A 14,130-nucleotide genomic window follows, 5' to 3' on the forward strand; every position below is an offset into this window, starting at 1 on the left:
CCCTCTTACCCGGGGATCCTCGGGACGCGACCGTTGTTTTAGCGCCAAGCGGGCAGAGCGCCGCCTCTCGGCGCCCTCCACCAGGCTCCGCTCCCTCCGTCTCCACCGAGCGTCCAGCAAGATCCCATCCCCCACTCTCTCACTGCTAGGGTCACTATCTCTCTCAGGAATGCAGGCAGGAGGAATCTCTCCCTGTCGCTGTGCCTGTGAGAGATGAGTGAGCTTCTCTCCCATGGGTGGTTGGTCCTCCTCAGAATCAGAACTACTCTGGGGCTCTGTTGGCCTATCCACCCTGACAGCGAACTCGCTTATAACGTCTTCAGTGGCACCTGGGGAGGTAGTATGCACTACAATGATTTGATGTTTTTTGGAGTTATATGCATTTTGTGGACAAGTTGGATGTTTCAAAGATTCCTTTTTCTCGGCTATGTTAATCCCCAAACTGGCCAGGCGGGGTGGGAGGCATTCTTCTGCCATTGGAAGGGACAATATCTTCTAATTTGGCTGTCCTCACCTACCGGAGGAAGTGGCAGGAGACACTTGCACCAGAGTACACTCCCTCCACTAGCGAGAAGAACCTTCTTGGTAAGTCCACTGGTTTTTCATGCAGTTTTGTGGCACTGTTGTGAAGGGGATGGATGGGTGTGGAATCTCTGCTTGTTCCTTTGTGTGCTGTTCTGGGAACATGCTGGTCTAGCCAAGCTGTGAGTCTGCAGAGTATTGAACCCCAGACCAGAGGAGATCAAGTCAAGCAATGCATAGCTCATGCCAAGATTCCTGAGAGCCAAGGCTGAGTGAGATTGTGCAAGCCCTGGGAGAGCTCCCACTGCAAATGCCCAGGGAAGATGGATGTTGTTCTGAGTACTGTGCCTCTGGGTGTCCCAGCACCCCTGGGAAGCCTCCCTTGGTACCTGCAAGGTCCACAGGCCCAACTTTATTTCCCCTGCCCCCAGCATTTTTAGCAGGCAGCCAGGCTTGCAAAGCAAAAGCAAAGCCTCTCACCATCATGCCATCTTAAGTTTCCCCAGAATGGCTGTGGACCAACATGGAGTCCAGAGATTTTTTTAAGGTGGCTGGCTGGCTAATAGTTTGCTTTGCTAAAAAGACTGAAGAAAGGAATACAAAAAAGTGAGGACCCCATTGTTGTCTGGTAAGCGGGGAGGAGGAGGGAGGGCAGGGGAGAGTGATGGGAAAGGTGGGGGAAGATGTGGAGAGAGATGGAGAGGGTGTGGGAAGGCACCAGTGAGCCATGGTGTGGGTGTGGGAAAACACTGGAGACAGAGTGAGAGAAAGAGAAAGATTGCGGGGAGAGCTGGTTGGAAAGAGAGAGAGAGAGAGAGAGAGAGAGATTTTCAGGGAAACTTTGCCTACAGACAGAGAGAAATTGGGGTGTGGGGAGCTGAATATATGGTTTAGCATTCGGGGCTCAAGCCCAGCCTCTTGCCTTGTAGTCAGTTTGTCTCTGAGCCTCATCAGTTTACATTTTCAGTTTTCCTTTTGTGAAATTGGTATTTTGTTGTGTGAAATACAGATTTCGATTTACTCAGGACCACTCAGTTGATCAGGCTGAGACGTTTGGGATCTTATGAGGTGGAGAAGAACACGCACACAACCAATGTAAATGAAAGAAAAGGAGATTTATTGAGATAAAAGAAATAAGCAAAAGTAAAACCTCCTCAGAGAGTTGCACGCTCTCTGAGGCTGAAGAGGTTACACGCCTCTCAGGTACAAACTTAGTTGCAAAGAAATCTCAGTTCAGGCTCTCTGAAGCTCAAGAGGTTGCACGCCTCTTAGATAAGAGCCCAAAACTAACAATCCTCAAGACGTTGCACCCTTCTCTGAGGCTTAAGAGGTTGCATGCCTCTTAGGTAGGAACTTAGTTACCCAAATGTGGTGCATTAAATGACTAAATATACAGTTAGTCCCTGTTTATTGCTCAGCTGCAGATCGGTCCACGCCACCAATGGCCCACTGAGACAACGGTGATACAGTGTCAGCCAGGCCCAAGCCGAAGTCTTATATCCCAAACCCAAACCGTTAAGTATGACAGAACAAAGATAGCTGTGCCTTATCTAAGCCCTGGACAGTAACATTCTTTCCCTGAATTTTATCCAACACATACTCACCACTACACTATCAAGTACTTGGCCAGAGCACTTAATACGTGTCCCGTGGATCAAAGGTACTGTTGGTATGTGCACATACAAACGATCTAGATGCAACCATGCCCCTCCTGAACAATGGAAAGCTTGGGGGTTTTATACCCTTTTTCCTCTGTTGGGGATCATGGGATCAAAGAGGGGTTCAGCATGTTCTTTGCTGATAATACATCATGTTCCCAATTTCCAGGACTGACATTTGTTGTAGACAGCCTGGCACCTCCTTCCGACTCCCTGACATCTCTAAGGTCGTAAAGTGCTATCCTTGTTATCAAAACATCTGCAGATACCCCTCTTTTATTGGCCCATGTCCATCTTCTGTAACTGATACTTTGGCAATCTTCAGCACATACCAGAGCACCCTCATCTGGTCCTCCTGCAATAAAACCATTCATTCTCCATTCACACCTCCCCTTCGTGATCTGGGCTATTCACGTGACATGGACTGGTTTAGAATGTTGACCTTTTTATATTTCATAGTGTTCTCAATCAACACTCAGATGTCTTGGGTCACAGAATACATTTCGGGATGTTTGCAATTCAGGCTTGTATTTGGGGTCAAACTTTGCATTCTATTTCTTTTCACACCACATTTGTTACATTGCAAAAGAAAACAAGAGTACATTGTGGCGCCTGAAGTCTACAAGATTATCTACTAGGAGCAGGGAGAGAAGTTACAGAGAGAAACAATCTTTATTGACAAAAATCAAGTAACACTGGATTTAAGAAATAAGAGAAATTAATAAAAGCGATAATATAAGATATAAACTTAAATATTTAAGGGAAATATAAGTGGATATGAGGAGACATTAGAAAGACAACTTGAAGAAAAATAGGAAAAATAAAATCACACTGTGTCAGTTGCTATGATATTTGGGGCTCAAGCCCAACCTCTGCTTTGCATTCATTTTCTTGGGCGATTTACTTGTGACTAGGCAGGACCCCGCAGCAGCCATCTTGTGACTAGTCATGCCCCTGTGGCAGCCATTTTGTGGTGGCACCCACACAGTTTCTCAGATTTCCAAATGTACCCATGGCCGCAAAAAGGTTGGTGACCCCTTATGAGCTCAGCTGAACACCTAAATAGCGACAAAGACCTGATTTGTGCCTTTGCCGAGCACTACTTGGAACTGACAGGGATGGAGTCCTTTGGAGCCTGGTACTCTGGGTCACCCTCTGTCTTTTCTTCTGGGAGCTTCAGTGGGAGTGAAGGTCCTTGGGTGTTCAGAGAAATGATGGAGCTGTGGGTACTGATTTCTTGCTCGAGGAAGAAAAGAAAGGGGGAAAGACATCAGCATGGGAAAAAGGGAAAACCTCATGGGTGCACTAGAAACAATGCATTATGTCCCAGTGTGGTTTGAGTCCTAGAATTCTTTGTAGGGGCAACTGAATTGACCTTGCATGCTATCTGATATCTTTAGCTGAGATGGATTTAGTTGCCCCTGAAGAAGAGCCTTATGACTCAAAATGTGTTGGGCCTTAATAAATTGTTCCTAGAGGAGACCTTTTGAAGTTTCCTTTTCCCTTTGTTCCATGCTTAAGGAGTCTGAACTCCTCAGGGACAGAGACAAATACACTCTTCTCTGTGAGGCCTGCAGGATTCTCTTTTTCAGGACTGGGTCATGGGCTGATTTAGGATGTGTGGGGTCCCTGAGGCAGACTTTTGCAGACCCCTATCTATAGAGGCCATCTCTGCAGCAGAATCACCAGGAGGTGACACTAGGCCTCTTTAGACTGCATCGAAGCTGCTTTTTCAGGTGTCACTTTTGAATACTTCGCACAGGGTTACAGAACCTCTTTCAGGCCAAGGGCCAAATTCCATTTCAGAGAAGTTCCCAGTGGCGGGCAGGGCAAAAGGGGCGGGGCTAAAATACCAGCTTAAAAAGAGTTTAAAATTACCAGCATAAGAGCGTTAACCTCTTACTACCGATTACTAAGCCTTTCATCCGTTTAGAGTGGGAACAAAATTGCACAAAAGCCAGGAAACCACCCAAGAACAAGGGGGCGGGGGCGGGAGAAGGGATGTGGGCTTCTGGGGAACCCCAGAGAGTTGGATGGGGACCCCCCAGAGGGTCAGGTCTGGCCCATTGGCCTAATGTTCTGCAACCCTGACTAAGAGGCTTGTCGATTCTATGTTGGTTCAGCTAGGCAAGTAGAAAGCTGTCCCTAGGAGACAAATTGATATGAAATTGGCATTTCCTTAACTACTCAGAAGTGACATTGACGAGGATCTCAAGATAGGGCTGATGTCTGAATCAAGCAGTCCTTAGCAGTTTCCTTGTGCCCCCCCCCTCTCTTTAGATACACTGATAACATTAAACAGATGCTGGATCGTTATCACAAATTAATAGGAACACTGAATGAGGCAGAGAACCAGCTCCTGGATGAACATATACAGGAACTGTGGCGTGTTTTCAGATCCGGTTACAAGAGGCTCAACTGGAACTCCCTAGGTAATACAGCTTGTATTATAAAACATCTTTAAGGTAATAATTTTCAAGTTTCCTTGTACTAATCTGTGCATTTCATGTACATATGCTGTTTGTATTCCCAGAATTTCACACTCTGTTTTGGGGGGGCTTTTATTCTTAAGTAATGCTGAATTTGTTTGGTTGTAGTCCCTGCACCCGTACAGCCACTCCCACTCATAAAGTTGATATACAGTGCCGGGAAATAAGGCTGAAGCCTTGAGATTAGATCCGGAAGTAGAAGGGGTCTGGGACCATAAAGTAGCCAGGTTTAGCTTCTGCTGAAAAAAGTTTAGTGGATGGGTGCAATGGCATAATGCTGAAGATTAAGAAAATAAATAAAACAAAAATACTTCGATTAGGAAGGTGGAGTGAGATGGAGGTAAAACTTGTCAAGGTTAAGCGTATTGCTTTTTTTGCTTATGACATTGCATTCCAGTCCAGAAGAAACTCACCCAAAGCCTACTGAAGGAGACAATGGGAGATTTTCCTCTGGTGGTGTTTAGGTTTTACCTGAGACAGAAAATAATTGATGAAATGATGCACAGACCAAATCACAATTCTTTAAGATCAGCTTCTGGGGCACTGTATGGGGTGCCCCTCCCCTTCGTAGAGTAGGTGAGTGCCAATCAAAGGCAGGGCCCTTTCTGTGGTGGCACACCCTTTGTGCAACATCCCTCAAAGGAACTTTCACATGGCACCAGCTTTGCTATCTTTTGGAGGGCCCCGGTATGGTGTCCTCCATGCATTTTAGACTTCAACTCCCCCATTAGCCCAGTTAGCATGGCCAATGGTCAGGAATACTGGGAGCTGTCGCTCAAAACATCACATTGAGGAAGGTTGTTTTAGACAATGTCTCTCCATGGTTTTATTCATCCCAGCCTTTGAGTGTTTATTGTGTTTTCACTGCCCCTGATGTTAGTTTTCAATGAATGTATTGGATTGCTACCATTGTTACTGGCTTTAGATTTCTTCTGTTGCTTTTTTGATGGCATGAGCTACCTTGCTAGTGGACAGGTGGGGAAAGAAATGTTATATGTATGCATGTGGTGGGGGATGGTGTGGGGCTGGGGGAGTTAGAGACAAAACAGTGACCTAGACTCCCTTTGTCTCAAAGGTATTGCTGACTACATTCTGCGGTGTACCCAAGCCATTGGGAAGTTTGAATCGCTTGTCCATCAGATTCACAAGAATGCTGAAGACATGACCAATAAGCTTTTATTAATAGAATCAACCAATCTGTTCAAAAGCCCATCTTCCAAAGGTGAAGATTATCTTCCCGGTACGTCTGCCCATTTTTGCTGCTTTCTAGGCCTTATAAAGTCATGATTATGGTGCAGAAGGGTGAGGTTTTTTTCTTTTCAGAAAGCTGTATGATACTTCTGTTCTACATGGTTTAAAAAAAAGGGATATATAAACAGGAACCCACACTAAATGTATCCCCAGTCTCTGGCAGAAGTGCTCCTGTTTAGGGCTCCTATGGCCTCGTAAGGAAGCCTGCAAAAGTTGCTAGCCTGTGTCTTGGCCCAGGACTAAGGCCCCTCGGAGACTGAGGTCTCTGTTGACAGGAACTCCAAGGAGGTGGCAAGACTGGTCCCCATTCATTCTGAACTGGTACCCTCTGCCTTGGATCCCACATCCTGTTCATATGACATCCCTCTGATTCTGAAGAGTGGGCCTTGGACCCTTTCAGTGAGCAGGGAGACCCTGAGGAATATCCCCCAACCTTCTCACTCCAATCCTTACCCCCCGCCTCCAACCAGGAGAAGTCAGCTACTGCAGAAAAAGGCACTGTCCCTTTAATAGCCAGATACAATACTTGAGGGGGTGGAGCTTCCAGAAAGGCTCTCCCCAACTGGCTATAAAAGCCTGTCAGTTATTTGAGGACGTCAGTGCTGGGTTACCTTGTCAGGACTCTAGCTGCGCGATCGCTCTCCGTGGTTCTGAAACTGAACCCACAGTTCCTGGCTGGTACCTACAGTGCTGGCTGTGGCCCTGAAAATGCTCTGTCCTGGTTCTGCTCGGTCGGCTGCCTCCTCTCGTGCCCCCTTGCCTGAGCCATCACCTAGAGCAGGAGGCGGGAGTTCCGAAAACATTTTACTAGCTTGCTTGGGGCTGGCAGAGAACAGATGAAGAGCTGCTGAGTGCAGAAGAAGGGGATCCCATCCTTTCTCTAGGAGCGGTTTGGCTTCACTGCTGGGCACAGAGGAGGGGCAGAGTGCTCCATCCCTCCTCTGCTAGCCTGCTCACTCACCTGCATGCAGTTCCTGGTCACCTGTGGCTACCAGGCTAGTGCTTAAACACAAAGCTAATCTCTAGCCATCCTGAAACAGGAGCTTTGTAGAGCTGTTGAGGAATTTCGGTGGCGTGTGTGGGTGGGTGTGTGTGTGTGTGTGTGAGAGAGAGAGAGAGAGAGAGAGAGAGAGGCAACATTTCTCTTTCCTGCCTTTTGCAACCTTCCAAAGCTGTGCTATAAAGTGCTAAGGGGTTAAGTTCAGAGGGAACCTAAGCCTGAGTCCTTTTAGCTCTTTGTAGCACAGCTTGAGAAGGTTACAGAAAGGTGGGAAAGGGAAAATGTATCTTTTCCCCTTACCTCCATCCTGAAAACTCCTCATGCAGCATGGTAAGGAGCTTTTAACCTCAGAACGCAAATGCACCTTAACCTAATTCTGCTGTTCCCTCCCTCACCCAGATACTATAAGCCAGCCTTCCCCAAGCTGCCTGAGGAATGCTGGGAATTGTAGTCTAACACATACCAGTTTGGGGAAGGCTGATAGGGCTTCCAGCAGACTGATCACCTCCCTATTTTCTTTTTTTTCTTCTTCTTCAGCAGATACCCTCAATATTCCATAGGTCCTAGAAGCTACCCAGCACAGGTTATTTGGGGGCATTTTTAAAAAAAAAGTTTTCTTTCTTTGGGGAGTCCCTCAAGTATGCAGAAGCTAATACCTTGTCTTGGTTCAAAATTGATAGGCACAGGAACACCAAAGTTCTGTATAAGAGGGAACAAGCCGGACATGTAGAAAAATATTGCAGTGTGAAATAATCCTCTTCTGTGTGCCGGCTAGCCATGCCTGATTTCAGGGCACTCCATTCCCCCTGCCCCGATTGATGTCTTTTTTCCACCAACAGACACTCAGTATCCTGCGGCCCACCGAGCATGCTCAGTCCTCATTGGATTGTTTTTGTTTTTGCCTGCTAGGGTTTTTTTCCCTAGAGATTTTTTCTACTTCTGCAAACCTGGGGATTCCCCTCAAGTACGTGGATACCTCCCTCTTGTTTCTCAGTGACCCCTTTTCGGCCACATAGCCATCATACCAACTCAGTACCTAAGTGTGCCATTAGGATATCTATGATAATATAATGCTGCCCACTCCACACCTGCATTGAAGTCATGTGGGGATATCCCAGAGTTTTCTTGGCTCTGGTTTCTGTTGTGCAGGTAGTTATTCTCTGTAGAATGGGCAGAGGCCTGCTTAGAAAGGGATCAGGGTACCTACTACTGTCATTTTGATATGAATAACCAATACAGGAGTTAATGCTATTTCTTTTTAAAGAGGAGACCGTACTCCTTTTTTCTTCCTCTCAGTGCAAACAATCCAGTTGATAAACAGTGTTAAATGGTTTTTAAAACTGTAGTTACCAACCTCAGGAACATTGCTTAAGTATCAATGAATACTGGTATTGAAAAGATTCCAAAGGCTTTGCCATACGTTGTTTGCTCATACATTGTGTGAATGCGCCTGATGTGTTAACTGTGATTTTGAAGCTTTTAACATGTATGGATTCATGTAAATGTATTTTTCCCAGGTGAATCCCAGTGAATTATTTTGTACGTTTGTTCACAACTAACATGATCTTAATTTTGTTACCCATCTGGATAGGAGTGAAAGAATACTTTGAGTACATCAAGCATGAAAGATCCAGGGATATCGAACACATGGTTCGCAAGTACATTTCCATTGGCCCGCTGCTAACAAAAATGGAGGGGCTTGTTGTGAACACAAACACTGGCAGGGCTTCAAGGCTGGTTCATTATTATGCCTTTTGGGAAAAGAAAGTTTATCAGAGCTTGACCAACCTGGTCCTGAAGTAAGTCTGCTTGAACACACCTTTCTTTTTCTTCTGCTGGGTTGTTTGCTCTCAGAGTGCAAATCAGATTTTTCTTTTCCCCTTTCAGAAATTTGCAGAATTTCAATGCAGCAGTGACGGGAAATACTCCAGTATTTCAAGCTGAAACTATTTTATCTGCTCCCGAAATCATCCTCCAGCCAAATACTGGTGAAATTGAGAAAATGTGTGTGCATTGCATTCGAGATTGTGTGGAAACTACCAAGGTGAGAATTCTGCATTCACTTGTGCCAAGACCTGGGTGGGTGTCTGTTGCCTTGATTTATATAAAGATAAGGTGGGAGATGATGATGATGCCTGTAGTGATTTAGGGGTTATTACAAAAGGTAAGACTGAAGTTGGGCCCACCCACACTCTTGCAATCTAAATAAATATGTGTGCCTCGAGTAGGTACATTTCATCAAGATACAGATTTTCAGATCAGAAGAAGTCATTGAGATGTTACAGAATGATCATTCTTTTTGTGTATGGCACTTTATGAAGGCTTGGCTCTAAAAGGTGGTGTATAAATACTTCTAATAAACAAATACCCTGCTTTTTACCCCACATATAATGGTATATACTCAGCCTCCTAGTAAAAAAATAAAAATTTTCAACAAATGAGTGGTCCATTGTTCAAATTAGTGCCTCCAAATGGTGTATTAAAGCTGGCTTAGTTGTTGGAGACAAGCAATTGAGCTTCATTGGACCAGGGCACCCTCAAGGAATTGGGAGAGCAGCAGGGGTCTAGAGGAAGTTCAGAAGAAGCAGACAAGACGACGAGGAGCTCTGGGTACCTGGCAAAGGACTTCCCTTCTTCCTTCTGTTGCTGTGCTGGTGTTGCTGATGCAACTGTGACTACACTCAGTGCCAGCCCCTCCCTTGTGTGGGTGCAGGGCAAGAGCTGCAAAGCCGCAGACCCAACAAGGCCTGTCCACCCTCTTTCTGTCTCCAATGTAGTTATTTGTTCGCTGGATGCACGGCACCTGCATTGACTGCCCACCGCAGCAAACTGGCGATGACGAGCCCATCGTCTTCAGCTTTTATAACGATATCTCCCAGAACCCTTTAGTCATCGAACAGGCCATCCTCATCACTCAGAACATGCACAAGCTCCTGGGCAGCCTGACAAAGTACTTGAACCGGTGGAAAAGGTATCGGCCGCTGTGGAAGCTTGACAAGGCCATTGTGATGGAGAAGTTTGCTGCCAGAAAGCCAGCCTGCGTTGCCTTTGATGACAAGCTGCAGTTCTACATGAAGGTAGCCCAAGAAGTGATTCAGCAGCCCATGATCAAAGATGAGCAGTGCATCCGCCTCCTGCTTGGGCCTTTGGCTTTCACGGTGCAGGAAAATGCCAAGGGCTGGGTGAATTCGCTTGGGAAGCTGCTCAGTGAGTCGGCCAGAGAGGCACTTTACAGTCTCCAAGAAAACATTGAGGTAGGGCCCTCTTCCGCTGATGATGATCTGTCTCTGAAATGCACGTATCAGTGCTACAGTCCAGTCAAATCTACATAATGGGATGTCCTGAAATGATGCTGTTGTCAGTGGTTGATGTGGCCTTGACTGAAGCTGCCTTAATTTCTTAGCCAAGGTGGTGGATAAATTGTGGCAGCCCCCCCCCCCCCAATCTACACCAAACAAACCCATATTTTGCAGTCAGAAGGCACTTTATGTGTATATTTTTTGCATAATGTTCCAAGATCCTGAGGATCTACAATTGTATTTATCACAAACAAATGATCACTTAACTAAAAATACTGATAGATTCTTTAGAGTATTTCCAAGTAAATGATTCTCCATGAGGTTTCTTTAAAAAAAAAATCTTACTTTCCAGAGATTGTCACATAACCTCAAGACAACTCCCAATACCCTTGAAGACCTCAAATTTGTCCTGGGCACAATTGCTGAAATCAAAGATATGTCTTTAGAAGTGGAACTCCAGTACTTGGATATTCAGGAACGATACCGTACCCTTGCAATGTATGACTTTCCTGTAAGTGAAATTCACTGAACGCAGTCAAATGTGGTGAGGCAGTATTTATGTTAAGTGCAACAGAACGTCAAGGGTTACATGGTCTAGTAGTGTCTTCTTTTCCTTATCATAGTGGACTAAGGTTTTAGTGCTGTTTGAAAGGCAGTCACAGGCCTAATGAGTTGCACTAGGGACTTGGAGACTTAAATAGGACTTGTCAGAGGCCCAGTTCTGGGTCAAACATATTTATTCTTTATTTAGGAGTGCCATTTTGAGTAGAAAAATAGCCAAAGGGGAAAGTGATAAAAAGAAAACCAACTTTCTCTCCTTCTACTCATAGTTGCAGGCTTTCACAGCTTCTTTTCATTACCCAAAGCATCTTGAAGGCTGTTGCATATGTCTGCCATGTAAAGCCTTCAACCACTTTGATTCATAAACAACTTCAGTAAGGATTCACTCTGCTTTAACCATGTCCAGAAGGTCATATGATTCTGTCCCAACTTGTCAGTGGAGGAAAACTGAACTCAAGAGATCCATTCCAGACTGAGGCCCGACAAGAATGTTGATGGAAGAGGTTTAGGGCCACCTTGAGAAACAAGGGCTGTGGTAGTGTGGAGGGTCTGAGATAGCCAGCATGGTTGAAGGAGAGAGAATGCAGTGAGCTGGGGTGACAGAATGCAGGGATGTTGGCATGGTTTGTTGCATAACAACAACATTGAGGTAGCCTTTAAAAAGCTGGATGGCCAATCCCATACAAGAGCCATTCCTGAGTGTGGACATTTGGGGGAATAAGAAGCAGGCCTGAGGAAGCCAGCAAACCCCTTGTGACTCCCTAGGGGAGGTGCTGGGCTGCACACCAGCAAACTTAGGCTTAAGATTCGAAGGCTTCAACACATTTTCTTATGAACCGTCATCCTTGCTCTACTTTAGACAACAGAAGAAGAACAGGATCTGGTGGATAAGATAAAGCTGATGTGGGATACGCTCTTTTCTGATGCATCAGGAGTTGACCACAGCCTTGGAAGTATCAAAAAGACATTTACTGAGGTACTGGTGTTTTATTTAACTTACATGGCAGAAAAATGCATTTAAAAGAGGCAGAGCCAGTCTTACTTTTGGTGATATTCCCTCTAGATCACAAGAGAGCAGATTGGAAATTACAGTAAGGAAATTGATGACTTTTACAAAAGATTTATTACTGAAGGGCCGGGTTCTGTTGGTGAGAATCTTGATAGAGGTAAGAAAGTGTGCACTGGTACTCATATTATCAAACAGTCTGGAGAAACAATGGGTAATGTTGCAGTGGCTAGAAGCCCATGAGCCTTTAAATCCTCTCCTATGAGAATACAAGCACCATTTTATAAAGGCTTTAAGCTATGATGATGCTCCATATTACGGTCCACCCCCTTGTCTCCCACTGTTGTCCATCTTCCTACATAACCTTTAGTGAGTTGCTTTTCAAGGAGGAAGTAAGTAGCTTAATAAGTTGCTGTAGCCATAGGCTGTGGAAGTGGTAGTGAGAGCAAACTGAGGTGTGATATCACCAGAGTAGTAACTGGCAGGTTTTAATTCCTGGGCATATTCTGACTTTAGTGGCCTCATAATTGATTTGGGGGTGTTTTGTTGTGTCAATGAGCACGCTACCTTCGTCTTATCTATATGTTCTGCATCAGGGGCAGAAGATAGATCATCAAATATTTTCGACTTCAACTCACAGCATTCCTGACCACTGACCATGTTGGCAGGAGCTTCTGGGAGTTGAAGTCCAAAATCATCTGGAGATCTACCTTCTGCCCACCTCTGCTTTACATCAGTGGCTTTCAAACTGCCTACCTTTTCAGTCTGACTTGGTGCCCCAATAGATCATAGATCATGGAATCACAGGGCTGGAAGGGGCCTACAAGACCATCGAGTCCAAACCCCTGCTCAGTGCAGGAAGCCTGATTCCCGGGCGGTCTCCCATCCAAGTACTAACCAGGGCTGACCCTGCTTAGCTTCTGAGATCAGATGAGATCAGGCACATCCAGCCATTATTTTTTATTGTTGTCTGCAGGATTAGAGCTTATGGTAGTTTTTGAAAAAGAACTTGAGAAACACGAGAAAAATCGTCAGGAGCTGGCAAATGCTGAAAAGCTGTTTGACCTTCCAATCACAATGTATCCTGATATGATGAAAATCCAAAAGGATATGAAGGGCCTGAGGCAGATCTATGAAATCTACAAGCTGCAGCGGGTGAGTGTTGTTGTTTTAAATCTATTTAGTCCTCATAGCTGGGAACCTTGTCTACATCCCAGAAGGATGGGGATTCAAATCTTACACAATGTTACAGTGAATTACCTCCTTCAGCCCAACCAACAGTAAGTAGGGGCTTGGTCCAGTAAGTGGGGTACCGCAGGGCTCAGTCCTGGGCCCAGTGCTCTTCAACATTTGTATTAATGACTTGGAGGAGGAGGTGCAGGGAATGCTGATCAAATTTGCAGATGACACAAAATTGGGCGGGATAGCTAATACTTTGGAAGACAGAAACAAAATTCAAAGTGATCTGGATAGACTGGAGCGCTGGGCAGAAAACAACAGAATGACATTTAATAGGGATAAATGCCAAGTTCTGCACCTAGGAAAAAGAAACCAAATGCACAGTTACAAGATGGGGGATACGTGGCTCAACCACACTACAAGCGAGAAGGATCTTGGAATTGTTGTCGATCACAAGCTGAAGATGAGCCAACAATGTGATGTGGCTGCAAAAAAGGCAAATGTTATTTTGGGCTGCATTAATAGAAGCATAGCTTCCAAATCCCGGGAAGTACTAGTTCCCCTCTACTCAGCACTGGTTAGGCCTCATCTGGAGTACTGTGTCCAGTTCTGGGCACCACACTTGAAGAAGGATACAGACAAACTGGAGAGGGTTCAGAGGAGGGCCACAAAGATGATCAGGGGACTGGAAACAAAGCCCTATGAAGAGAGACTGAAAGAACTGGGCATGTTTAGCCTTGAGAAGAGAAGACTGAGGGGAGATATGATAGCACTCTTCAAGTACTTGAAAGGTTGTCACAGAGAAGAAGGCCAGGATCTCTTCTTGATCATCCCAGAGTGCAGGACACGGAATAATGGGCTCAAGTTACAGGAAGCCAGATTCTGGCTGAACATCAGGAAAAACTTCCTGACTGTAAGATCAATACGACAATGGAACCAATTACTTGGGGAGGTGGTGGGCTCTCCCACACTGGAGGCCTTCAAGACGAGGCTGGACAGCCATTTGTCAGGGATGCTCTGACTTGGATTCCTGCAATGAGCGGGGGGTTGGACTCGATGGCCTTGTAGGCCCCTTCCAACCCTACTATTCTATGATTCCATTGGGTTGTGAAAGTCAAGGGAATTGGATCTGAGTCTGGCCACCTCCACTACCTTGTGTATTGCA

The 14,130-nt window shown here is 45.5% G+C and overlaps 1 protein-coding gene across 1 annotated transcript in view; it reads left to right on the forward strand.

Moving 5' to 3' along the window:
* The window catches only part of DNAH10 (dynein axonemal heavy chain 10), a 99,762-nt gene that overhangs the window by 18,369 nt on the left and 67,263 nt on the right, over window positions 1–14,130 (forward strand). The window contains exons 16-24 of the mRNA XM_084819652.1: window positions 4,461–4,612; window positions 5,745–5,909; window positions 8,512–8,719; window positions 8,808–8,964; window positions 9,698–10,174; window positions 10,572–10,730; window positions 11,640–11,756; window positions 11,844–11,946; window positions 12,763–12,941. Coding sequence (XP_084675778.1) covers window positions 4,461–4,612; window positions 5,745–5,909; window positions 8,512–8,719; window positions 8,808–8,964; window positions 9,698–10,174; window positions 10,572–10,730; window positions 11,640–11,756; window positions 11,844–11,946; window positions 12,763–12,941 — 1,717 coding nt within the window. The remainder of the gene's footprint in view (window positions 1–4,460; window positions 4,613–5,744; window positions 5,910–8,511; window positions 8,720–8,807; window positions 8,965–9,697; window positions 10,175–10,571; window positions 10,731–11,639; window positions 11,757–11,843; window positions 11,947–12,762; window positions 12,942–14,130) is intronic.

Source organism: Heloderma suspectum, chromosome 13, assembly GCF_057233095.1.
Source record: "Heloderma suspectum isolate Gila_16-S chromosome 13, 16-S_ref, whole genome shotgun sequence".
NCBI lineage: Eukaryota > Metazoa > Chordata > Lepidosauria > Squamata > Helodermatidae > Heloderma > Heloderma suspectum.